Source organism: Microtus ochrogaster, linkage group LG4 (assembly GCF_000317375.1).
Source record: "Microtus ochrogaster isolate Prairie Vole_2 linkage group LG4, MicOch1.0, whole genome shotgun sequence".
NCBI lineage: Eukaryota > Metazoa > Chordata > Mammalia > Rodentia > Cricetidae > Microtus > Microtus ochrogaster.
In genome coordinates this window covers 64,037,266-64,064,815 of record NC_022030.1, presented here as the reverse complement: position 1 = coordinate 64,064,815, position 27,550 = coordinate 64,037,266, and the positions used below count along the sequence as shown (strand labels likewise).

The following is a 27,550-nucleotide window of genomic DNA, read 5'->3' as shown; positions in this document are numbered from 1 at the left end:
CATGGCGGCGGCGGCGGGCGCCCCTCCGCCGGGTCCGCCTCAGCCTCCTCCGCCGCCGCCGCCTGAGGAGTCGTCCGACAGCGAACCCGAGGCTGAGCCCGGATCCCCACAGAAGCTTATCCGTAAGGTGTCCACATCGGGCCAGATCCGGCAGAAGGTGAGCCCGCGGCGTCGGCCGGGCGCGCGCCCCTCACGCCGCGGTCCCTGCCGAGGCCCGTGACCGTGTGCGAGCGGCCGCCCAGGCCCGGCCCGGCCGAGGTCCCGCGATCACTGCCGCCGGGCCGAGCGCGCGACCGCCTAACGGGCCGCGGGGACGGGGCTGCGGGGACTGGGCGCAGGTGGGCGCCGCCGCTGACGAGACTGAGGCCCGGCGTGCTGCTGTGTCGCTCCGGGGACCACAGGCGCCCTCTCCCCAAGGCCCGGGGGGTTCTGTACGTCTGAGAACGGGGCTCTGCTTCCCGTACGCACCTGTTTTGGCCTTACCCTCCAGTGCCCACCCGGCTGCGTGGTTCTCAACCCCCCCCCCCCCCCCAGGTCCCGAAAGGGCAGGGATGCGCGTGTAGTGGCCGCTTCCCCCTCCCTCCTCGGGAAAGCCGGGGACTCCTCAGCCGCTGGGCACAGAAGTCTCCGCGGAGAACTCCAGCCGCTCGGGATGCAGTGCCGAGAGACGCATGCCTTTTTGTTTTCTTTCCCGAAGAATAAAGTTGCACCCTTTGCTTTTCCTTCCTTGCCCCTCTTGAAAGCCGCGTATGGTTTCTTGCCGAGGTGAGCCCTCCTGGTTGGAAGGGCTTCCTCAGGCAGGTGGCTGGACAGGTGGCGGAGAGCAGGTTGCCACCGTGGGGCATCCCTGGCAGTTCCGGCTGGCACGGGCTTGCTCATCCTGCTGCAGTGCGCTTTTCCTCCGCGGGCCAGTTAGTTTACTGGGAGAGCCATTTCTTGCTTTATCATCTGTCAGCCTCCGTTACTTGCGATTGGGAGGGGGGGCACATTTGGTTGCTGCCGCGTTACCCTGTTGTGTGAGGTGCCCCAGTCATTCTGCACGTGGGATCGAACACCTGTGCTATTCTAACTATAACACGAACAGCCCCGGTGATGATAGAGCAATTGTATGTAACGAGATTCTCTGGTTTCTCTCGGGTTAGCTTTGGGTACTTGGGCTAATTTGTTTAGAGTTGGTGGTAACTAGTATTCCTCATTGTGCCCTAATGGGTTAGGGACTGAAGTGGAGCAGTTAAGTGACTTGCCCAGGGTGGCAGAACTAGTAAAACACGGGTCTGGGTTTGAACCTTGATGAGGATCTCACTGATGGGAAGCAATTTCTTCATCTAAGGGTTACTTGTCAGGGAGAGGACCCCTATTCTTGTTATGTTATAGTAGTTGCTGTGGAAAATTTGAACGTTGCATCTGAAAGTTTGGGCACACCTGGAAATGGTCAGTGGCTCAGGTTGAGTGGAAGAGGCAGGAAAGATCATCCAGGGCCAGGTGTGAAGGCCCAGCCGGAGGAAGCACCAGTGAAGGCCATTCTAGGCCTGGGAGTAATGAGCGGATGTGCCCCAGGAACATGTTTAGGGAGCCCTGATACCAATAGGAATGCCCTTTCCTAGTGCTTGGACCTTAAGATAGGTACTGGTGTGAGGCAGATCAGATCCTGTGATTGAATAAAGTGATGGAATGAAGGCCAAGATCATGGTGGAGAGGATGGACTCCTCTGAGCTTCAAGTGAGTCCAGCATTTTATTGGTCAGGATTTTACTTCCTCAGGATGAAAACAAAAGCTGCTTTACCAGCTGTTCTGGTTGGTGGGGGGAGTGGTGGTTATTGTGTTAAAAATACATCCCGAGGACTTGTGTTCAGAATACGTTCACATCTGCTGTACAGATAGCTCAGGGCTGATTTTCCTTCTGGGTTGCTAGAGCTTGTCAGGATGTGGGAACTGTGAGGTTTACAGTGTGTGCAATAACTCCCTTTTGTAGCAGAGACGCCATTCACAATTTTTTTTTTTTTGTATATGTGTGTGGTATATAGTGCAAGCTTCCAAATGATGTGCTCAGAACCCTCTCTCACTGTTTGACCAGAGGGGTTCAGTTCAGGGGAGCAGTGACACAGGTGCTAGAGAACAGAGCGTGAAAGCTATAGTCAGTGAGGCAATTGGGAAATGAAGTAACATCCAGGAAGTCACTGCTACCACAGTGGAGGGACAAAGGTCTAAGGGAGGAGACCACAGAGGCAGTGGGTCTCCTCTAGAAACTGGAATTGTGGAGTCTCACCTGACAGAGCTCAGGGAGGATAGAGCTGTCACTACACATATACTAACCTCCTTCTGCCTGGGCATCCTGCCTGTAAAGGTCACCTCCTCTGCAATTTGAAACACATCAGAAGAACCAGAGATGGATCGGAGGACCAGCTGGCCCCGAATCAGAGCTGTATGTATGACAGGCTTTCCAAACATTAGTCTACTGCAGCCTCTAGCCATCTGCATTTAGGGGAAAATTGGTAGTGGTCTTCAGATTTTAGTGTAAACTGTTAACTCCCTGATGCTGGGTGGAGTACTGACTGGGGCCTTAGAATGTGTATTTTTAGCAGGCTTCTAAAGTCATTACTACTGCTGTCCAGGAAGTATGCTTTGAGAAGCAAGACCCTAGGGCAGTCCTGCAGAGAAAGAAGCCTTACCAATCTCCTCGTACATCTCCTGGTCATAAGGCGTTTTGAACATTTTCCTCTAAGCTTCTTCTGAAAATTTGACGTGTGTGGATTTGGGATGACTATTTATGACATGTTTGATTGATTTTTTTTGTTTGAATTCTTTGCATTTGAATCTGCCCCTAGAAAACACATGACTTCTTTTGTGTTTTCTGCGCACAATACACAATAATGACTCCAGGACCACATAGCTAGGGTGGAAAGAGAAAACAGGTAATTAATGCATTGAGCAGTGAGCTTATAAGTACTTGGGAGCATATTTTGAAATTTGAGTAAATAATAGCTTTTTTTTGAGTAAACAAAAGCTGTTATTTAAGATAGAATTTTGTTATGTTTTTAAAAAGTTAAACTTTTTTAAAAATTTCAATATAGGAATGTTTGATATCTTCTTTCTTTTCTTTTTTGAGCTAGGGTTTCTCTTTGTAGCCTTGGCTGTCCTGGAACTCGGTTTGTAGACCAAGTTGGTCTCAAACTCAGATATTTGCCTTCCTCTGCCTCCAAGTGCTGGGATTAAAGGCATAAACACCCCAAAGAAATGTTTATGTTTCTGATTTCAAGTATAAAGCTTATTTTTTCCTTTGTGAAATGAAAGTTAGTAGAAATTAAGTAAAGGGTTCAAGTTTTATTTCTTATTTTACTGTTTGAAGGGACAGGGTCTCAAGTAGTCCAGGCTAGCCTTGAACTGTCTACATCATTGAGGATGACCTTGAACTTCTGTCCTTTTGTCCTACCTCATTGTCACACGCCTACCACTCTTAGTTTTGCAGTTCTGGAAATTGAATTCAGGGCCTCAATGCTAGATAAGCTGCCTACCAACTGAGCTATATATCCCCAGCCCTCAAGTTTAAAAGACTTGAAAAACTCAGGTTTATGAAACAACTGTGGCTGGGAAGTTGGGTAGAATGCTCACCTACAGGTGAAAGCCCTGTACCAAATAAACCAGGTGTGATGGGGCATGCCTGAATCCTAGTCATTGGAGACGGGAGCTGGAGAGTCAGGAGTTTAGGGCCATCCTTGGAAACCAGCCTGGAGTACAGGACTCTGTTTTAGAAAAGGGGTCGGGGGTGGGGAAGATAACTCACATGTCATTCGATTTACTCATGTAAGTACGGATCAGCTGAGTGTAGTGGCACATGTCTGTAATCCCATGTGCTCTGGAGGTTGAGGCAGAAGGGGCTATGTTAACAAGATCCCGTCTTAAGAAACAAAAGAAAGACTGTATAGTTGGGTGGCTGTTAGTATATTCACAGTTGTGCAACTGTCACCACAGCCAATTTTAGAACATTTTCATCACCCACCCGTTTCCTCTCAGCTCTCCTAACCCTAGGCAACTACTCATGTTCTTGCTATCTCTGTGCGTCTCCATTCTGCTTATTTTTTTAGAACTAGACTCATTTAGTATGTTTTCTTTTGTGTTTTGTTTCATTAAGCTATTTAATTTTTTTAAAGTTAGCATATAAAGTGATGGGCTTTATTAGGGTACTCGTACATATCATTGTACTTATATTCAGTGTATTTTCAGGATTCCTCCAAGTTATAGTATGTGTCAGTACTATATCTGTTTATTACTTAATATTCCACAATAAAAATATGCTTCATCTTATACACTTATAAATGAATGGATAGTAGGGTTACTTCTGCTTTTTGACCTTTCAGAAACACCCCTATGAACATTTGCATGCATGTCCTTTTGTTTTGTGCAGACATGCCCTCATTTCTCGTGGGTATATACCTAGGAGTAGAATTTTTGGGCCATATGGAAACACTGTTTAACCTTTTGAGGAACTGCTTTGAGGAACTTCTGGGATGTCTTAGAGTGGTTGCACCATTTTACATTTTCAACAGTGTTGTGTGTGAGGAGGAGGCTCCAGGTCTCTGCATCCTTAGTCATGCTTACCTTTTGTTTATTATAGCTGTTCTAGTAGGTGTGAAGTAGTGTAAGATTTTTTCTTTCATTTTTTTTTTTTTCCTGTGCTAGAGATGAAGCCAGGGCCTCATGTGGGCTAGGCAAGTGCTGTATCTTTGAGTGACTGACGCTTCTGGCCCTATAAATGTTCAAATCTTCCACAGCATTTACTATATAATAATGTCACATGTACTGGAGTCATCTCTCCACTAGACCAGCAACCCCTAGAAGGAAAAACCCTCCCATCAGTTCAAACCCAGAAAACAATAGCTGCTATATACAAAGCTGTTCAGGTTAGTCTTAGTAAGGTCTTCAGGTCTTGACATGTCAAGTGTTGTGCCAGGCACTTGCTACCCTCTTGATCAGCATTAACTTTCAGAGAGGTAAGCCAGGAGTCCAGTCAGAGGTAAGTCAGAAGTCCAGCTATAAAGTTAATCAGAAGAGATGATGTTAATGAGGCCACAGTGCTTTGAAAAGAGATCAGGGTGAGACTAACTTGAACACAGGGAGAGCTGCCTACATCTGCTTGAGCCACATTGGTGAGTGCAATGCTAAGTTGCATTGCCGGATATAAGATACTGGTTAGACTCTGAGGAGGAGCAGGGTGCTTGATAAATGTGAATGTGACATTTGTATTGCATTTGTCTTTGGAATTAGTACTGGGGTCTGTAGTAGGTATAGTGTTTGCCCAAAATACGATCTAGCCCAACCTCAGATATGATCTTATTGAGTCTTTGCAGTTAGCTAAAGATCTTGAATTTAGGATGAACTTTGATGTCTGGTATCTTAATAAGAGGAACTTTGGATCCAAAGACCCAGAGGAAGAAGTCATGTATAAATAGCTAGCTACTGGTGCTAGCAAGATGGCTCAGCAAATAAGGCATTTGCCTCGTAAGCCCAGAAGCCCGTTTGATCCCTAGAACCCACCTAAAGGTTGAAGCAAAGAGCCAACTCCACAGGATTGTCCTCTGTCTTCCACACATGCACTGTAGCATGCAACCCCCTCCACTACACACATAAATAAATAATTGGAGGAAAAACCCAGCTGGATACTGTCACTGTCACAGCCACAAACTCAACATTGTCGTGGGAACTAGAGGAGTCATGCTTGGAATCTCCGCTGGAACCAGCAGAGGAGGGTGGCTCTGCTGAACCCTGCATTTCAGACCTAGACTCCAGCACTGTGACAATAAATTTTCCATGTTTCAGCCTTGCAGGCTGTGGGGCTTGGTTCCAGAGGTCCAGGATGTTAGACACATTGTATCCTGGGGCTGACAACAAGGGGCTTGGAGTCTGAGTTCTGTTGTGGAGTGCCTCTGGAAGGCTGAAGTGTCAGATTTGGCTAAAAGGCAGGAGTCCTGGATGGACTTCACCATTTAAGTTCAGACTCTCAAAAACCACTTCTGAGGAATGTTATGAAATAGAAGTAACACCATGGAAGGGCTGAAGGCTTGTTTGAAATTGCATAGTCCCATGAAGTCAAAACTATGCTAGAATGCCAGGGACTGAGATTAAAGGTGTGCACCACCACTGCCTGGTGTGCCTGTCAGTTTTTTTTCCCAGTCTTCCAAATTTATTTTATTTTTTTTTAATTAATTTATTTATTAAGGATTTCTGCCTCCTCCCTGCCACCGCCTCCCATTTCCCTCCCCCTCCCCCGATCAAGTCCCTCTCCCTCATCTGCTTGAAGAGCAATCAGGGTTCCCTGACCTGTGGGAAGTCCAAGGACCGCCCACCTCCATCCAGGTTTAGTAAGTTGAGCATCCAAACGGCCTAGGCTCCCCCAAAGCCAGTATGTGCAGTAGGATCAAAAACCCATTGCCATTGTTCTTGAGTTCTCAGTAGTCCTCATTGTCTGCTATGTAAGTCCGGTTTTATCCCATGCTTTTTCAGACCCAGGCCAGCTGGTCTTGGTGAATTCCTGAAAGATCATCCCCATTGTCTCAGTGTGTGGGTGTACCCCTCACGGTCCTGAGTTCCTTGCTCGTGCTCCCCCTCCTTCTGCTCCTGATTTGGACCTTGAGATTTCTGTCCGGTGCTCCAATGTGGGTCTCTGTCTCCTTTCATCGCCTTATGAAGGTTAATATTCAGGAGGATGCCTATATGTTTGTCTTTGGATTCACCTTCTAATTTAGCTTCTCTAGGATTGTGAATTAAAAGCTCACTGTCCTTTAATTATGGCTAGAAACCAAATATGAGTGAGTACATCCCATGTTCCTCTTTTTGGGTCTGGCTTACCTCACTCAGGATAGTGTTTTCTATTTCCATCTATTTGTACGCAAACTTCAAGAATTCCTTGTTTTTTATTGCTGAGTAATACTCTAATATGTATATATTCCATACTTTCTTCATCCATTCTTCCATTGAAGGGCATCTAGGTTGTTTCCAGGTTCTGGCTATTACAAACAATGCTGCTATGAACATAGTTGAGCATATACTTTTGTTGTATGATAGGGCCTCTCTTAGGTATATTCCCAAGAGCGGTATTGCTGGGTCCAGGGGTAGGTTGATCCCGAATTTCCTGAGGAACCGCCACACTGCTTTCCATAGTGGTTGCACGAGTTTGCATTCCCACCAGCAATGGATGAGTGTACCCCTTTCTCCACACCCTCTCCAGCAAAGGCTATCATTGGTGTTTTTCATTTTAGCCATTTGTCAGTTTTTTTTAATATTTATTTATTTATTATGTATACAATATTCTGTCTGTGTATATGCCTGCAGGCCACAAGAGGGCACCAGACCCCATTACAGATGGTTGTGAGCCACCATGTGGTTGCTAGGAATTGAACTCAGGACCTTTGGAAAAGCAGGCAATGCTCTTAACCTCTGAGCCATCTCTCCAGCCCCGTGCCTGTCAGTTTTTAAACTCATAATAAAAAGGTGACACACAGGAGACAGGGCTTTTGAGATAAGCCAGCAGCCAGCCAGCTATAGAGGCAGATCAGGGAGTCAGGGCTTGAGAGATGCAGGCTAGAAGGATAACTCAGCAGTTAAGAACACATTCTTTTTCTGGAGAAGACTCAAGTTCAGTTCCTAGCACTTATGTTGGACACCACCAACTGCCTGTAAGTCCAGCTCCAAGAATTACAGACACTTGCGCGCGCGCGTACACACACACACACACACACACACACACACACACACACTAATAAAAATATCTGGGCATCGGTGGTGCACACTTTTAATTCCAGCACTCAGGAGGCAGAGGCAGGTGCACCTCTGAGTTCAAGGTCAGCTTGGTCTATAGATTCAATTCCAGGATATCCAGTAATACACAGAGAAACCCTGTCTTGAAAAACCAAAACAACAACAACAAAAAACCAAAATAAAACCAAACAAAAAACTCTAAACCCAAACCAACAGATGGCCACTTATCAAGACAGATGGACATTGCCTTTAAAATTTGTTATGGACATTGCCTTTATACTTATGTTCAAGCAGATAAAGGACCATTAGAATTTTCAGACAATCTGAAATTATACCCAACAGTCAAATGAAGGTTCTAAGACTAAAGATTGTTATAAACAAAACTAAGTAGTCAGTGGAGGAGTAGATATACCTAAGAAACTGCAGTGGCCCAGAACATGGCTCCAAAGGAAGCAGCTGCAAGGAAACCTGAGGACATGAAGAATGTAAAATCTGGTGATGGGTGAGATGACTAAGAGGGTAAAGGGACTTAAATCCAGTGCCCTGAGTTCAGTCCCCAAGCTCACACCGTGAAAGAGAGAACCAATTCCAGAAAGTTGTCCTCTGACCACCTCATGTATACCACAGCACAAGCATCCCCCTGTCCAAATAAATAGATGTGGATAGTAACTTTGTCTTTGGGTTTAAAACACGTATAGATTAAATACAATAATGTCATGAAAGAAAGGTAAACAGTAAAGCTGTTTTAAAAAGCTATTTAATGTTAAACTAGTTAAGGATATGAGTCCTAATCTGTGTAGTAGCTCTAAAATATCTGTGGACTGTGTGATGCTATAAATCAAGGACCGGGAAACTGAATGGAAAAAAAAAAGAGAGAGGAAAAAAAAGGAAAGGAAAGGATATAACTGTTCCTAAGTATGGTAGAGAAGAAAGTTTATTGTAGATAAAAGGGAGAGCATAGGTAGCAACAGGGACATCTGAGAGAGTCCGCAGTGGACATGACCAGACTGAGCTGGGCCCTGTGGAGAGAGGGAGTGGAAGGGAGAGGAGAAAGAAGGGAACAAAGTGAAGCAGTCTGGAGGCCAAAGATACAAAAGGGGTGGGTAACCAAAATGTCTAGATTACATAGGGAAGAGCCTCTGGGGAAAGGGCAGCCCAGCCTCAGGACTGTAGAATTCAGGATAGAGGATGGTGTATGCCAGCCATACTCTGTAACAGGTAGGGACTGCGGGTTGCTGGGGGAATCCGGAGGCCCACTTTAATTTGTTAAATAGGCATTTTAGCCAATTTTGCTGTGTTTGAAACTTAACAGAAATGATATAATAAACTCTAGAGAAGAAGGCAAGAAAAGAGACAAAAATGGATGCTCAACAAGTGAGACAAAAGGGAAGCAAACAGTAAGGATTCTAAAGTCTTAGTGTAGCCATAAGCTTACGTTGGCTTAAGTTAGGGGAATGTAGCACAGAAGTAGAGTACGTACTCATTTGCCTAGCATGCATGAAGTCCTGGGTTTTAGTCCAGCACCATATATATGTAAGTGGATTTAAGTTCTAGCTAAGAGAGAGTATGTAAACTAAACTTACCTAAGCTATTTAAAATGACACATTTAAAATGCAGATGTAAGAGATTAAAAATAAAGTAATGGGGAAAGTAATGCAAAGACTAACCAAAAGAAAATTGATGTATTAGCTTTAATATCCAATAAAGTAGGCCAAGGCCAAAGTTATATATAAAGGTATAATACTGATAAATAAGCTTAAATAAGATTTCAGATTCAATAATTAAAAACTTGTAAGAAACTTGTAAGTATGTAATAATACCACCTCAAACTATGTAAAAGAAAAACTAACACAAGTATAACAGGAATCTCAATTGTCCACAGTCTGGCAGCACACAACCCTTAGCATTCCTAGGAGAGGTGGGAGGGTCAGAAGTTTAAGGTCACCCTCTGCTGCACTCTCTGCTGCAAGTTTGAGGCTAGCCTGGGATACTTGAGACCTTGTTACAAAACAAAACAAAGCAATACCCTCTTCCTCCCTTAAGTCACAGCAGGATTTAATTTTTTTGAGGCAGTGTCTTGTTACAAGGTCCTTGTTGGCCTCAAATTCACAGCAGTCTTCCTGCCTCAATCTCCTGAGTGCTGGGATTACAGGTGTGCATCACCATACACAGCTTCATAGTGGAGCAATTTAATATATGTGTCTCAGGTGGTGTTAGGACAAAGCAGAATGTAAGGAAACTGTAAAGAAAAAGAATGTAAGGATGTAGCAGAACCCAACAATATGACAACCACAGAATTTAATTCTCAAATGTATAGACACATTTGCCAGAATTCCTCATGTCCTGATTACAAGGCAAGTTTCAGCAATGTTCACAGGAATGTAACTGTACAGAATATGTTTTCTGATAACAGAGGAATTAAATAAGACAAAGAAAATCCCAAGAGTGCATTTGGAGATTTAGGAGTCTATTTCTAAGTAATTTGTGGACCAAAGAAAGCTAGAAATACTTTTTTGAGTTGAATGATAGCAAAAAATATGTATGTATCTCTAATTCCAGCACTTAGGATAAGTGTGAGGACAGGTGGGGCTACAGGCTAAAACCCTTCCTCTTAAATAAAAGCCCCAAACACTGACAACTAAACAACCAAACAATAAACAACAACCAGCCAGTCAAACAAGTCAACCAAACAGCCAACAAGCAAACAACAACCAGCTACCAACTAACCTCCAACCAACCAGCCACCAACCAACTAACCACCAACCAACCAACAACCAGCCACACAACTAACTCCCCAGCTACCAACCAACAACCAACTACCAACCAACAGCCAACAAGCAAGCAACCAACCAACCAACCAACCACCAACCAACTAATCAACACTAACGAACTACCAACCACCCACCCAATTACCAACGAACCAACAACCAACCAACCAATTATCCAACCAATCAACAGCCAACAAAAAAACAAACCCAAATCAACTGAACCAACCAACCAGCCAAACAAAGCAAGCACAACATCGAGTAGGATGTAGTTGGAGTCACATCTAGAGAAAATTTCCACCAATTACTGTAGGCACTAGAAAAGAAGACATGTTGGAAAGGCATGAAATTCAAAGACAACACACTGAATCCAAAGAAAATAGAATACTTTGTTTAAAAAAGAAGAGTATGTACAAGTACTGTGGCAGGGGGGAACTCAGGAAATCAGCTAAAAGCAGTTATAGGTACAGGTGAAAGGAGGCTGGAGAGCTGTGTTCATTAAGAGGTAAGAAGTCTGTTAATAGGATCCAAATTGATAAGATGGCTCTGGTTGTGGTTACTTGATAAAATGCTGCCAATCCCCACAGGTAGGGATGATGGCAGCCTGTACCAGGGTGGATACAATTAGCTGGGTTTGAGAGCATCTTAAGAGAGGACTCTGTTGGAAGAGGTTGATGACTCTCATGAGGCAATGAGGCCCTTTTCTAATGCAGATGCCATAAGTGAATGAGGACCAACTTGGGGGTTTTGTTTTGATCATCCCCACCCCTGTGTGTTATACTGGATTAAACTTTTCCCTCCTTTCCACCCTGCCCCAAATCACCGTGTAGCAGCTATGGGGATGGTTTATCCCATCCCAGAGACAGGTGAGGGTGACAGTGGATTAGTATGTTCAGAGACAGGAGGGAGGGCAGGGAAGAGATGTGGAGAGAGAAGAAGAGGAGCTTCAGTGAAGGCTAGAAAAGGTGAGTGACTTGGTTTCAGCAGAAGAGTGGTCTGCAGGCCATCCCAGAAAACCTCAGCAGGTACCTCATAAATACACCATAGCTTTTCCTCTATCACAGCAGGTCTTTGTACCTAAAACATACTAACACAATACACTAACATCAGATATAGAGATAATTTTTACATTTCCCTGACCGAATCCAAGTGCCTTTTTGGCTTCCCTCATAGGACAGGTACTAGTTAGTATATGTATTGAGCTGATTATCTTGGCTCTAGTTTCTTAAGCAAGAACAGCTCCCTCCCTCCCTTTCTCCCCACCATGACAGTAAATGCTTAAGAGGTAAAGGCAACTAACTCTCTTGTAAGATCTCTGTCTGATTGTTTCCTTATGGGTCTTTTCTCATTGTTCTTTTATCCTATGTTTCCTGTAACCTGGAAGTGAGAGGTCTCAGAGACTCCTTAAGATTCAGGCTGGTGTTTGGAGAAACTCTGAACTCTGTAATGCATTCCACAGAAGCTGTCCTGGCATCTTGTCCCTCTGAACTATCATCATTAGATGTTTTCATAGACACATGGGGTTCTTTTCAGTTAGTAAGTTATCTGAGTGGTGCTTCCTAGGCATTGTGCAAACATCTCTTTTCCAGCTTTTACACATACTTTTTAGCCTTTAAGTATAATACTTGTCTGAGTGTATAAAATGGAGAATCCTTGAATCATCTGTTTTGCCACTTATTCTCTCTCTCTGTGTAGTTTTGTTTGTTTTTTTGTTTGTTTTTTTGTTTTTTTTTTTGAGACAGAGATTTTCTGTGTAGTCCTGGCTGTTTTTGAACTCATTCTGTAGAGCAGGCTGGCCTTGAACTCAGAGATCCACCTGCCTCTGCCTTCTGAGTGCTGGGATTAAAGGTGTGTGTGCCACCACTGCCTGGCATTATGTTGTTGTTGCCTATGTTGTCACTATGTATACAGTCCAGTCTGGCCTGAAATTAAGATCCTTCTGCCTTAGTCTCCCAAATGCTGGGAGTATAGGCATGTGACACAACATCTAGCAAGTCATTATTTTTGTTTTAATTTTTTATTATTTTTGATTTTGAGATAGGGTCTCACTGTATATCTCTGGCTGGCCTGGAATTCACTACATACATAGATCAGGCTGACTTTGAATTCACAGTAATATGCCTGCCTCTGTCTCCTAAGAACTGAGATCAAAGGCGTGTGTCACCATACCTAGCTATTTTTAATCAAAATTTTTACTTAATATTTTATGTGAATTTGTGTATTTACTTGTACATATAAACTACAAGAGAACTTTTGGTAGTTGGTACTCTCCTTTCTACTATAAGTTCCAGGGATGAGCATTTTAACCCATGAACCATGTTGTTGACCCGACAGTTGATTATTATTATTATTATTGTTATTATTATTTTAAATACAGGGTATCTCTGTTATGTAGCCCAGACCATTTGGAACTTGTTATGTGCTGCGCACTGCGCCCCCGTGTCTGCGCTCTGTGCGCTGGCACCCAGTTCGCGAGCTTCGGGCAAGGGGGCTGGAGGTTAAAATACACAAATACACACAGATAGAGAGACAGCGACACAGGTCATCCTTCAATTCCCCAAGAATGCTGCCCCTTTATTGTGTTCAGGGGCAGATTATATAGAGATAGCCACGCCCCAGCCAAACCCACCAGAAACCACTCTCCTGCCATCAGGAACTCCTGAAGGTCTTGTGCTCAGAGCAGCTGTAGGCACTCTGATCAGGGGATTACAAGAAATTCAGGATCTGGGGTCTCACTGCTCCCAACAGCTATGTAGACTAGGTTGGCAGTTTTTGATTTTGATGCTTTCATTATCTTTTTTTTTTTCTCTGAGATAGCTCTCTGTTCCAGCTGTAGTCTTTGTAGACCTGCTTGCTGTATTACCATCTGCTTCATCTTGAGGATAGGGAGCCTCAGAGTTGTAGTTGTGTGGCAAATGGGACACAGGTGCATCCTGTAGCAGAGGAGGTGTGCAGAGTGTGACATTGTTTATCTCCCTCCTCTGCCTAGGACAGGAGTGCCTATTGGTCCTGGTACTTCAGGCTTGTGGGCCTTTGCTTACCCTTTATGCACTGGATTAGGTTTAGGCTTGAGTTTCCTTCCTGAAAAAGTCTCGCAACCTTCTCCCTAGCAGGTCCTCTTTGGTCTCCTGTTGTATCCTCTTGTATTATTTTGGACAGTTCTTACTTTTCGTAGGCCAGATGGTCTGACCACTGTGTCCATGGTTATATCTCATCTCTCTTGATTTAACCTGCAGTATTCAGGGAACCTCAATTTTGCTGCTATCATTGTGTATTGTACATTTTCCGCATTAGCTCTTCAAGTTGGATTTTAATTCTGATGTCATGTGATGAATTTTTCTTCTTTTTCTAATCTTTGCCTGTATCTTAGCTTGTTGTCTTTTAAATTTCATCCTGTTCTCATTTTGATGTTCCCTGTACTTTGAAAAATGCTTAATATAATTTTTTTAAATAAAGGTAGTGTCTTCCTGGATCTTACTAATGAAGAGAAGCACATGTGCATGCCTTCCCTCCCTTTCTCCTCTCTAGCCTTTTCTTTTCTCTGTTCCCAACCAATCTCAGATGAATTCCATGTTACTCCCATGTTTGGCAAAGTGTCTACTCCTGAGTCACTACTCCAACCCAACAGCATGAATTTTCTAAATCAGCTTTCTATTTTCTATAATAATTCAATTCATAGTCATGCTCATGATTTATGGCATATATTCTCTTCAGTCTACCTATGGTCTCTATTTTATTTTGACTAACTAGTTAGTAGTACCATGTAAGTAGCTGCTGGAAGAAATGCTGAATGCCCCCAGACTGTCTCTAGCTGTGCAGCCTCACCTGTGCAGTCCCTCTTCTAGTGTCTGTTGTAGACTATGTCCTCGATTTATGGGTATTTAGCAGTCTCCTACCACCCTGCACTGTTGCATCCCAGGTGAGAGTGGTCATGATGGGGAGGAATCCCTTGCCTCCAGTTTGAATTTGACTCAGATTCCCTGATGAGTGATACTTTGTACTTATGGGAATATTGAAGAGGATCCCTCCTTCCCTCTTTCTCTCTCTTTTTTAAGTCTTATTAAGACCCATCTGGCCTCAAGCTCTCCAAGTGCTAGAGTTCCAAGCCTGTACTATCATTTACAGATACAAAAGTTTTTAATTTTAGAGAACTCTCCATTCCCCGCTCCCATTTGTTGCTTGTTCTTTTGGTGTTATATTTTAAGAAGCCATTGCCAAACCCGAGGTCAAGACGATACAGTCCTATAGACTTCTGAAGTTTCATTGCTTTAGCTCTTATATTTAGTCTGACTGTTTGGAGTTGTCTTTCTTATCTGGTGTGATGTAAAGTCCATGGGGTGTTCAGTTGTCACAGCTCTCCAGCTGCAATCTCAAGTGCAGGTGTCCCAGTGAAAGTGCCTTCTAGGAAGAATTTGTTGTCTTGACACTTTTGGAGATTTTTGTTTTCGTTTGTACAGGGTCTCCCTGTGGCTCAGTTGGGCTCTCAACTCCTGATGATTCCTTGCCTCCACCTCCTGAGTGACACTGCATTAGTGAAGGTTTTTTTTTTTTTGTTTTTTTTGTTTTTTTTTATTTTTGGGTGGTGGTGTTGAGACAGGGTCTTGATCGAGATCTAGAATCCAAGTAGCTCAGGATGACCTTGAACTAGTGGTTCTCCTGCTTTGTTCTAAGTGCTAGGATTAATGGTTAGACTTTTTCAACAGTCAAAACATTCAAAAGCAAGTCTCCTTTCATCCCTTCCAAGCCTTCTGAGCATACACTTGACTTAGCTCTTTGCACAGCTCTTTATAAGGTCTAAAATAACACTGATGTCATTAGACCTAGGCATGCACCCCTCCACATTTTCATTTTTGGTCTGCATTTGAAATCTTTATGAAAATCTTTTGAGCAAAGGGAATCCGGGAGTGCTACTGGTCTTCTTTCTGTCTGGCTGGATGCTTTCATGCTTTGATTGGACAAGTAGAACCCAGGGTTGTTAAGGCTGTTAAGTATGTATATGCTCAGCACCTATGAAGCTGTAGTCTCTAACTCCAGTATCAAACCAGACCAAACTAAAGTTGCAAAAAGCCTCACATTAAAATACCATGTCAAGCTATGTGTGGTGGTGTGCACCTTTAGTTTCACACTTTGGAGACAAAGGCAGGCAGGTCTCTGTGAGTTCAAAGCCACCTTGGTTTCCACAGTGAGACCTTGTCTTAAACAAACCAGTAACAACATGTCAAGGGCTGTAGACATGACTGAGGTTAAGAGTACATATTGTACCCAGGACTTACATCAGTTACTTCACAATTACCTGTAATTTTAGCTCCAGATCTGCTGTGGGATAACCCTTCTGTATGCTATGAATATATGTTGCCCTCATTGGTTGATAATAAAAGCTTCTTTGGCCTATAGCATGGCAGAATATAGCTAGGCAGAAAAGCCAAACTGAATACAGGAAGAGAGAAGGTGGAGTCAAGGGAGATGTGAACCAGTTGCCCAAGAAACAAGATGCCAGTACACTGGTAAAAGCCACAGCAATGTGGCAATACACCGATGAATAGAAATGGGTTAATTAAAATTAAGAACTAGTTAGTAATAAACCCGAATTATAGATCAAATATTCTGTAATTCATATTGAGCCTCTGAATGATTATTTAGAAGCGGCTGCGGGACAGGGCAGAACAGAGAAACCTTTATTTACACAAATCTGACACTTCTGTCATCTGCAGGCACTGCACTCATGCACAAACCCATATACAGACACCAACATACATAAAATCAAAAAGAAAACAAATCTTAAAAAGCAATTCATCAGATTTCTCCAGTTCATTGTCAGTGAGTGAATGGTAAAACCGACTGGTACTAAGTGCTGACCTGTGCATACTCATGTACTCTCTCTTTGTGTGTATGTATGTGTGTGTGCTGATTTTACCTTCATAACCATGTGAAGGTTGTGAGGATACTAGGGCATACTAGTCCCAGTCACAAGCTGGAAAGTGACAGAATGACAGAGCAAGCCAGAGCAGGCATGGCCTACTACAGTCTGCTTTGCAGGCGATTGAGGAAGGCTTGAGTGGGACACTGCTTTGTGCTGTTGGGAAACAACAAGTCAAAAAGTCATGTTTACAGAATGTATTTTAGCTATGTGACAAACGGTATTCAGAGGGAAGATGACATTAGGGCTTCCCTCCTGTGCGTGCGTGCGTGCGTGCGTGCGTGTGTGTGTGTGTGTGTGTGTGTGTGTGTGAATTTGGAGCATTTTAGTTCACATAAACTGTTTTCTCACAGGAACATGTGTTATTTTATATTTGAGAACAGGGTACTGTCCTTCAGTGAAGGCCTGAGTGATGCATGGAGCCTAGTAATGAGAGTTCTTCTGAGTGTGGTTATAGAGGGTGGTATGCTCCCCTTGTGTGGTGTAGGAGGGCCTTCTGTCTTTGTGTTGCTTTAATTGGTTAATAAACTGCTTTGGGCCTGTTGAAAGGGCAGAACTTAGGTAGGCAGGGAAGACAGAACTGAATTCTGGGAGGAAGAAAGCATAGTCAGAGAGATGCCATGTATCCACCAGAGACAGACGCTGGGAATTTTACCCAGTAAGCCACTGCCATGTGGCTATATACAGATTAATAGAAAGGGGTTAAATTGAGATATAAGAATTAGCCAATAAGAAGTTAGAACTAATGAGCCAAGCAGTGATTTAATTAATACAGTTTCTATGTGGTTATTTTGGGGCTATGCTAGCTGGTTGGCTGGGAAGAACAAGTGGCCCCCGGCAACACTTGTGGGAGATGGAGAGAGGCCTGTCCTCATCCTCTTCTCTGAAACTTTCTAAAACACAACCAGACCTGGTAGATTAAAGCAGACTGAATCCAAGTTATAGCCCACCAGAGATGACTATTCAGACAGAGTTTATAGCCAGTTTAGTCTTTATTCCATGTGGCTAGGACTACACTTAGGTATTCTAAGGACCCAAGTGCTGAGTGTTTAGAGTAAGGGGTTTTTAAAGGCCAAACTACATTCTGGTATCTCACTTAACATCTGCAGGGGGAGGTTTGCACAAGCAAGCAGTTTAACAAAAGATAAGAAGTTAAAGGAGAGCCGGGCGATGGTGGCGCACGCCTTTAATCCCAGCACTCGGGAGGCAGAGGCAGGCGGATCTCTGTGAGTTCGAGACCAGCCTGGTCTACAGAGCTAGTTCCAGGACAGGCTCCAAAGCCACAGAGAAACCCTGTCTCGGAAAAAACCAAAAAAAAAAAAAAAAAAAAAAAAAAAAAGTTAAAGGAGAAGGTTTGCACAGGCAGGCAATTAACAGAAGCTAAGTTAGCTGAGGCATCTTGACCTTAATTTCCTAGAATAGAGTTGGATAATTTTCCTTGGGACTCTCCATCATGTAGATCAGATTCTAGTTTAACCTAAAATGGCCTTAGCAAGAATACAAGATGGAGAAACCTAGGTACTATTTTCCCTTGTCACTTTCCCCACTAGTTCTATGAGCATGAACCAAATTATTGACTTGTCTTGTTCTAATGGGGCATAGTTGGTCCTGTGGACCAGTAGCTTAACTGAGTTTATTCTTTTTGATGTAGTTGTCAATGCAGTTGAAAATGCAGGGTTCCACAGTTTGCTGAATCAACTAAGAATCAATGGTCCAGCTAATACTGACAATAAGATGGTCAGCTGTGGGGACCAGGTAAACAGAGACCTACACCAATTATCTGATCTATGTCTTTTTTTTTCACTTTCTCTGACCATGGCAGGGTTTTCCCTAATTATCCCTGATTGGTTGGCATAAAAACAGCAAGTTTCTCTTAAGGCCATGCAAAACCCTTGTTGTTTCATAAAAAGGTAGGACGACCTCTGTTAGGAAGTCAATTTAGCTCTCCAGCCTGGAAAGAGAACTCTCTAAATGAACTAAATGAACTATCTGGGAACTGAGTTCTCTAATGTTTTGGTTTTTAACAATTAAGACTGAAGGTACCACAGTTGCACTGGCATATTTCACCTTTATTATTGAGTCGAGGCAATATGAGTTCTCCCCTCTTCTCCCTTATGTGTATATACCTGGGAGTTAACATACACGTATACATAGGGTAAGAGTGTAACTTTCTAGTGAGTCAGGGGAGGCACATTTAGCCAAACTGTTAATACAAGCAAGCCAGGTAGTTTGAGGAAATAACACAGGGACCTTGTCCTTGGCAGAACGGCTCACCATTGGCAAGACACACATAAAACTGTAATCCCTGAAGGCCCATTTCTAGCTAGCCTTCCCCACAATCTGATTTACTGATCCTGTTCCCTCCTCTAGACCCATATTGTTGCATTCCTAGAAGGGACATAAGAGAGCAGAGGTTCACTTGAAAGATAGGGCTTCCCATCCCTGGTTTTTCTGAGTTCCCATATCCAGGTTTGGGGCTGATGGGAATTGTGCATCCTGGAATAGTAAACTCTGGTCAGTCTTATTTTTAAGGGATCTGAAGTCCAAGTGATGATGGTCCATTTATCTTCAATGGCTCTCTTTTTTTTTTTCTTCCAAGGGATACCACCAACTAATTTGGCTTCAGTTGGGGTGCTGAGAATAACTGGAGATAGGGTCCTATCAGATAGGTTCCAAGGTCTGGGCAGGGATCCTCTATATCCAAACCAACTCTCCTGGCTGAAACTAATGGTGGTTCAGAGGTAGGAGATGACAGGATTCCCTCCACGGTTCAATCAGTGGCCTGGTGAGCTTCCTGCAAAGTCTGCAAGGACTTGAAAAGGGAATGATTTAGATATTTCTGCCTGGGGAATTTCTTGCAGTTTGGGAGGGATGGGAGATGGTCTCCCAGCATAATTCCAAAAGGAGTAAGCTCCTCCCCAGGCAAGGAGTACATCAGATCCTGAGCAAACGAGTGATGGTTGATAGTTTTTTTTTTTTTTCTGCTTTCCAGGATCAATATAGTCACTTGCCTTAAGAGTTCTATTCATCCTTTCTATCTGACCTGAGCTCTGTGGCCTGTATATACAATGTAATTTCTAATTAATATTTAATACCTTTGTCAGATATTTTTTTTTGAGACAGGGTTTCTTTGTATAGCCTTAGCTATCCTGGAACTAGCTCTGTAGACCAGGCTGGCATTGAACTCACAGAGATCAGCCTGCCTCTGCCTTCTGAGTATTGGGATTAAAGGTGTATACTACCACTGCCCAGCACCTTTGTCAAATTTTGAGACACTTTGGCCATGAAAGCTGGGCCATTGTTTGATCCTGAGGCTAGGAACAGTCCAAATTTAGGGATTATTTTTTGAAGATCATTTTTTAGTAATTATTGGTGTTCTGATGAAGTAGGCCTCCATCCAGAGAAAGTGTCTACAAAACAAATATTTATAGCCAAAAATATAGCCTGATTTCAATAGAGTCCAAAACTCAATTTTCCTAGTCCCATTTCCTTTTTTTTTTTTTTTTTAATTTATTTAGTATACAATGTTCCGTCTGTGTGTATGCCTGCAGGCCAGAAGAGGGCACCAGACTCCGTTACAGATGGTTGTGAGCCACCATGTAGTTGCTGGGAATTGAACTCAGGACCTTTGGAAGAGCAGGCAATGCTCTTAACCTCTGAGCCATCTCTCCAGCCCCCCTAGTCCCATTTCCTTGAGCCTGGATCGCTTCTAAGGTCTTCCTTCGGGGTTTACTTGAGCACAGGTAGCATATCTAAAACACATCCATAAGTGGTGTTTTAATTGTGTTTTCCAAATTTGGACCATAATAATTGCATCCTGAGAGTTCGGTTTTCGTGACCCGTAGGTGGATGGCTTGGTGGAGATCCATAACCAGTTGACTTCCTAGATTTGAGAGAAGGATGGTCTGCCATCCAGCAACATCCACTGTCCTTGTTTATCCATCATAGGCAGTACTTGTTTTGTTCAATCAATCTCGGTTGGGGTATATTCCAGGTGATCTGGTAAGCTGGGCTTTGTTAAGGCTACCATGACTTAAAGAGGTCCCACTGGTTCTAAGGCCACTTCCTGGGTGGTCAAGGTAGCTACTCAGTTGCCTCTGGCTTCTGGAGAATCTGCTTTTTGGTGTCCTTTGCAGTGAACAACAGCCACTCTCTTGGGTAACCAGATAGCTAATGATAGGGCTAAGATTTCTTCTCTGTTTTTGATTTCTTTTCCTGCTTGGGTTAGTACATCCTCTTTCCTTACATAGAGTCCCATGAACATGAGCCGTGGCAAAAGCATATTGTCTGTCAGTGTTATATTTTGATGGCTTGGTCTTTCCTCCAGTGCAGTGCTTGAAAAGCTTAAAGCTCAGCTCATTGAGCGGAGGTTCCCCTGCGTAAAGATTTATACCTGATCTTGTCTTGGATGAAACTACTTCATCTGTAAATAATACCTTGTCTGGTGTCACTGAGGAATCATTAGTCAGATCAGCCCTGATGGTCTAGATCTGGTCATACACTTCAAGATTCAGGGGTTCCACAGGGTCATCATCGAACAGGAGGGTTGATGTTGGAGGGGAGCTGCTTGTTTGTTCTCAGATGCTTAGCCTCTAAATAATCACACACAAAAACTGTATTAATTAAATCACTGCCTGGCCCATTAGCTCTAGCTTCTTATTGGCTAACTCTTACATATTAACTTAACCCGTTTCTATTAATCTGTATATCACCATGTGGCTGTGGCTTACTGGGTAAAGTTCCCAGCGTCTGTCTCTGGCAGCTCCATGGCTTCTCTCCGACTCTGCCCTTCTCTCTCCCAGCATTCAGTTTAGTTTTCTCCACCTACCTCTATTCCCTGCACAGGCCCAAGAGAGTTTATTAGTTAGCCAATCGTATTCACAACATACAGAGGGAAATCCCACATCAATGTCTTGTCAAACCAAATGCTGTGTTGATTGAGAAGCAGGGCTTGGTATTGAGTCATCTGGGTGTTAGACATTTCTCTGGTGCTCTCTTAGGAAGGGCCTCAAGAGAGTGTGAGGCTATCAGGACCAGATAATGTCAGCTTCTTTTACCAGCAGCGGGTTGGTAGCTGTGGACCTTATATGCAGCCATCCAGCTGTAACTGGGTCAAATCTCTTGGAAAAATAGGTCTTTTCCAGGGTCCCAGAGTTTATATGAGGACCCTTTAAGACAATGCCGCTGGTCTCATCCACATACAAGTGGAATGGCTTAGTAATGTCTGGGAGGGCCAGGGCTGAGACAGACACCAGGATCTTTTTCAAGGCTTTGAAGGTCTTCTGCTCAATGTCAGTTCATTCCAAAGGTGTGTACCCCTGGTGCTATCATAGAGGGGCTTTGATATTTCAGTAAATTCCATTATCTAAAGCCTTCAGTATCTAACTGCCCCAGAAAATCATGTATGTATATGATATATATATGTATATATATATATTTTTTTTTTCAATATGAGAGCAGAGATTTGCAGCATGACTGAAATACAGTCATGGGAAATTGTCTATTTGTCTTCCTCTAGGTGGTAGCCTAGGAATGTGATCTGACGGACTCACAGTTGAGCTTTCTTGGCTCACACTGCATATCCCAGGGCTTGGAGGGTTTCTAAAAGAGCTTCTGTCACCTGTCTACATTTATCCTCAGTGTTAGAAGCTAGAGAAGGCTGCTGCTTTGTAATAATTGTTGTCTGAATTCCAACAGATCTACACACTCAGGGTTTCATCAAACAATATTAGTGAGTTTTTGAACCCTTTCTCCTGGTTTATTTCCCCTTTTTCCTCTTGTCCGTTTCCCTAAGGGCAGTGATCACCAAATGGCAATTTCTTTTCCTATCTGTTTTCAGTTGAATCTTGGCTGTTGTAAGCTTTCTGAGGAGGTTCCAAAAGTTGAAAACTATTCATCTCTTCAAATCTCTCTTATTTTTTGTCATGATTTACCTATTTTTATTTTATGTGCATTGGTGTTTTGTCTGCATTTGTGTCTGGGTGAAGGTGTCAAATTACTTAGAACTGGAGTACAAACAGTCATGAGCTGCCCTGTGGGTGTGGGGAATTGAACTGTGTCCTCTAGAAGATCATCCAGTGCTCTTAACTGCTGAGCTGGAGAAATCCTACCCACAAAACTCTTATTTCTATGACAAAGGTCATATTAGTTGCTCACTGTTTTTTGGTGGCATATGGGTCTATGGGAGTCAATACCTGATTAGTCTTACAGAGAAAACCCTAGCAGATAATTCATCAGGTCCTTGAGTAACCTGTCTTACCTTGCATACATTTTTAGGTTTTCTGTTTGCTGCTTTTAATCTTCCCAATATATGGCAAAAAAAAAAAAGCATCCAACACCCTCTTACTTTAAAGCAGGCTGATAAGGGACTGTGGCTTCTCTGAGGGACCGTGATTTCTCTGAAGAAATCGAGGATTTTGAGTCTTCCAATTATACAAGTCACTGGTAGATAAGGAAACATCATAAACCATGAACAGGGAAGCAGTTTAACTTCCACTCCTCCTCCCCTGCTTACTTTGAGGAACTGCTTTTCCCTCTTCCCTAGTGAAACCAGCTACTTAGAGCAAGCAGAGAGAGAGAGAAAGCACTTTGCTCACAAACTATTTCCTCTTCCCTGAATGCACTCCTCTTTGAAGGTATCCTCCTTCTCACCCATGAGAGAGGCTGGACCCTTCCTCCACACAGGGAACAGAACCAGGATCCCAGAATCTTGAGCAGAGTCAAGAGACTAAACAAGCCAAAGACTAGTGCTCCAGAGCAGGAGGACAGGGAAGGTCAATTTCCTTTGGCAGAGGGAGGTTTTGGGTTTTTCTGGGTGACTTAGCCAAGCCAAAAAGGTTCTGGTCCCCAGAAGGAGGTCACAGGTCTTAAGCTGGGGTTGTGGGAGTGTGCAGTGGTGTGTATGTGGGGTGTCTCACATCAGAGAAAGCCATTTGTTATTACAGGGAAACTGATGGCTTGCTCAGAACACCAGTGTAGCCATAGCAACAGCAGCAGCTAGCTGCCAGCAGGAAGGGAGTGAGCAGGGTGCCATAGCAGCTCTACTCTTGGTCGCACTCTCCCTTCCATTTTAGATCTGTTTCTCCAACCAGTAGAACTGACAGAAACACAGAGAGATACATAGTAAAGATAACCAAGGGTGATCACCAAATATTCATATACCTGAACAGACCAGGGGAGTCTGGTGATGTTTCACATGGATCCTGGACATAGGATCTAAGATCATTTCTGGCTTCCCCTCTTGTGTCCTAACCAGATGGTGCCTCCTCCAGACCAGCTTACCTCTGGAGGTGACTTTTGATTTACTGTATTTCCCCCCTCTTTGAGGGTATCAACTTGATGCCTCTGGAGCACTTGATGATGGTCAATTAGGATTTTTCTGGGGCCTTGGGATGTTTCAGGTTGTTCCCTATGAGTCTTCTCCAGCCAGCATGTTCTTCCCCTGTTCCTGGGGTCACTGTTGCCCTTAAGTCTTGGGGGTCTAGTTTCTGGAGATCTCGCTGGGGCCTCCAAAATATTAAGGGGAGCTCAGTGGAGATGACCACTCAAGACACAGTTTATAGGCAATTCGAAGTCTTTATTCCAGCTAGCTGGAATTAAACTCAGGTATTCAGGACCCAAGTTTTTAGAGTAAGTGTAAGCATTGCAGCTCAGATGAAAAGGTATCCTGGTGGTCTTTAGCAGAGGAATACCACAAAGTCACTGTAAGTATCCACTTATGGCCCTGCTCCAGGGAAAGGATCCCCAATGCAAGCATAGTGACTCTGCTCTGGCAGGGGAGGGTTTCCCCAGTGAAGTTGTTACAGCTTTAATCCACTCTGCTCCAGATCCAGTGAAGTGTTATATAGAAAGTGTTACAATTTGCTTAGGTCCCCCTGGAGTGTAACAACTCTGCTCCACTAGGGGAAGGCTTCCCCAGCAGAAGTGTTACAGTTCTGTTATGCTCCATTCTGCACCAGTGCCAGCAAAAGTTATTACAGCTGGGTCCCACTCCAGTGAAAATGTCACACCTCACAACAAACCTTACTCTAGATTTATTGGGAAGGAAGAATCTAGGAGGGTGGCTGCTTCTAGGGTGAGAAGCAGCAGCAAACTGAACAGGATACAGAGCTTATATAGGGTTTCTTGAGAGGTACGGGTTTTCAGGGTGGCTTGGGATTGGTCGCTTTTTGTGGTCTGATTCTAGGGCAAACTTAGGGTTTGGTGAGATTTTGTACTTAGGGATTGGTGGGATTTCAAGCCCTGGTCCTGGGGTCAAGTCAGGGTCAGGGTATTTTTCTTTGGCCCAGGTCTCAAGTCTAGTCAGGAGCATGTTTTTTTTTTTTTTTTTTTTTTTTTTGCCCTTTTTACTCTACAGTAAGTATTGAGTATCCCTCCCCCCCCCCACACACACACACAGGGTTTCTCTGTGTAGCTCTGGCTGTTCTGGAATTCACTCTGTAGACCAGGCTGGCCTTGAACTCACAGATCCACCTGCCTCTGCCTCCCAAGTGTTGGGATTAAAGAGCCTGCCTCCACCATCCAACTGAGTAAGAGGTTTTTAAAGGCAAGAGCCACACCTTGGTATCTTGCTCAGCAGCCGCAGGGAAGATTTGTACAAGTAAGCAGTGTAACAGAAGCTAAGTGGTTAACTGGAGGGGAAGGTTTGTACAAACAGCAGTTTAACAGAAGCTAAGATTAGTTAGCTGGGACATCTTGGGTTTCTAGAATAGAGCTGAGTAATTTCCCACAAGATTCTCCATCAAGGAGATCAGATTCTAGTTAAATCTAAGATGGCCGCCACAAGAATACAAAACAGAGGAACCTCTGCATCGTCATGCCGTGCCATACAAGGAATCAAGCCTACAAAAAAGCATGACTTAATAGAAGCATAGGGTTTAAATTCCCTAGTAGTGTAAAGCTGTGCTCATTGTATGGAACAGCTGTGCTTTGTTCCCCTTTGTTTAAACTTGTAAATTCTGTGTTGGAAATTAAATTTATCTAAGCAGTTAGTTGAAGGTCTTGATATAAATAAATAGCATCTATTTTAGCTGGCCAGTCAAACCATGTGATGTATGAATACTGTCGTTTTCTCCCAGATATGTTCCTAATTATGACAGTGTCCATCAGTATCTGAATGAACTCAAGTAGGATATGGAGAAATAAAACAGGAAGGAGACCAAGTCAAGTGTTATTGTTTAGGAAGCAAGTTTTTAAGTAATTGTTGTATTGCATTATCCCCTGTTCCTGTGCATGCGTACACTTAAAAAAAAGGCTGAAGGGATGTTATCTGAGAATGCGAGAAGTGGCTGGACCCTGGGTGTGATAATTAAATGAGAAACAACCTCTCCATACAGAAAGGTGACTGAGAGTTGAGCTGTTTAGCTTGGTGTTTTGTTTCTGAGGCCTGCAAAGAAATGAGATCAGGGCCTCCAGCTTCCACTGTTTAAACATGTCTGTGGCACTCTGTGGGACCCTGAAAAGCAGTTTCTTTTCTTTTTTCTTTATTTATATATTTATTGTGCAATATTATACACACACACACACACACACACACACATATATTTGAGACAAGTTTTTCTGTGTAACAGCCCTAGCTGTCCTGGAACTAGCTCTTGTAGACTAGGCTGGCCTTGAACTCACAGAGATCTGCTTGCCTCTGCCTCCTGAGTGTTGGGATTAAAGGCATGTGTTACCACAGTCCAACAATAAAATATTTTTAAAATTTATTTATTTTTTAAAATAATCTTTTCTCATTTTACATATCAATCTCAGTTCCCACTCTCTCCTCTCTTCCCATTCCCCCATCTTCCCCTCACTCCATCCCCCATTCACTTCTCAGAGAGGATAAGGCTTCCCATGGGGAGTCAACAAAGTCTAGCACATCAGTTTGGGGCAAGACCAAGGCCCTCCCCACTATATCTAGGCTGAGCAAGGTATTCCTCCATAGAGAATGGGCTCCAAAAAGCCAGAGCAATACTGCTCTTGGGCATATATCCAAATGATGCACACTCATACCACAAGGACATTTGCTCAGCTGTGTTTATAACAGAATTATTCATAATAACCAGAACCTGGCAATAACCTAGATGCTCCTCAACTGAAGAATGGATAAAGAAAATCTGGTACATTTACACAATGGAGTACTACTCAGTGGTAAAAAGCAGTGACATCTTGAAATTTGCAGGCAAATGGATGGGACTAGAAGAAACCATCCTGAGTGAGGTAACCCAGATCCAGAAAGACAAACATGGCATGTACTCATTCATAAGTGGATATTAAACATAAAGTAAAGGATAACCAGCCTATAGTCCATAACCCCAGAGAAGCTCAGTAGCAAGGAGAATGAACCCTAAGAGAGACATACATGGATCCTCCTGGGAAGGGGAAATAGACAAGTTCTCCTGAGAAAACTGGGAGCATGGGGGTGGGGAGAAGGGAGGGCAGAAGGGGAGAAGAACAGGAAGGAATGGGAGGGATGGTCGAGTTGGGGGAAGGACAGAGAGGGAGAGCAAAGAAAGATATCTTGATTAGGGAGCCATTATGGGGCTAGTGAGAAACCTGGCACTAGGGACATTCCCAGGAATCCATAAGGATGACTTGAGCTAAGACCCTAAATAACAGTAGAGAGGGTGCCTGAACTGGCCTTGCCCTGCAATCAGGTTGATGACTACCTTAATTGTCATCATAGAACCTTCATCCAGTAACTGATTGAGGCAGATGCAGAGATCCACAGTGAAGCACTGGGCTGAGCTTCCAAAATTCAGAGAGGGAGTAGTGATAATATGAGCAAAGGGGTCAAGACCATGATGGGATACCCACAGAAACAGCTGACCTGAGCTAGTGGGAACTCAGTGACAGGGGAACCTGCATGGGATCAAATTAGGCCCTCTGACCTCTGAATGTGGGTGACAGCTGTATGGCTGGGGCAATCTGTGGGGCCACTGGTAGTGGGACCAGGACTTATCCCTAGTACTTCAACTGCCTTTTTGGAAAAGCAGCTTAAGAGGTCTCCGTGCTGTGCTTTTAGAGTAATGATGAACAATCAGTAACCTAGTATGCATTCTTCAGGCTTCTGACTTTCCAAGGCTCCCTATTCCTCTTGCATTTGAACATACTTTATGAAAAATTCCAAACA

General features: G+C 43.6%; 1 protein-coding gene across 2 annotated transcripts in view; it reads left to right on the top strand.

The window, feature by feature from the left end:
• Positions 1 to 27,550, top strand: part of Dgkd (diacylglycerol kinase delta) — a 100,714-nt gene continuing 73,164 nt past the window's right edge. For both annotated transcript variants that reach the window (XM_026786257.1, XM_005361728.2), the window contains exon 1: positions 1 to 157. In XM_026786257.1, coding sequence (XP_026642058.1) covers positions 2 to 157 — 156 coding nt within the window. In that variant the 5' untranslated portion in view covers position 1. The remainder of the gene's footprint in view (positions 158 to 27,550) is intronic.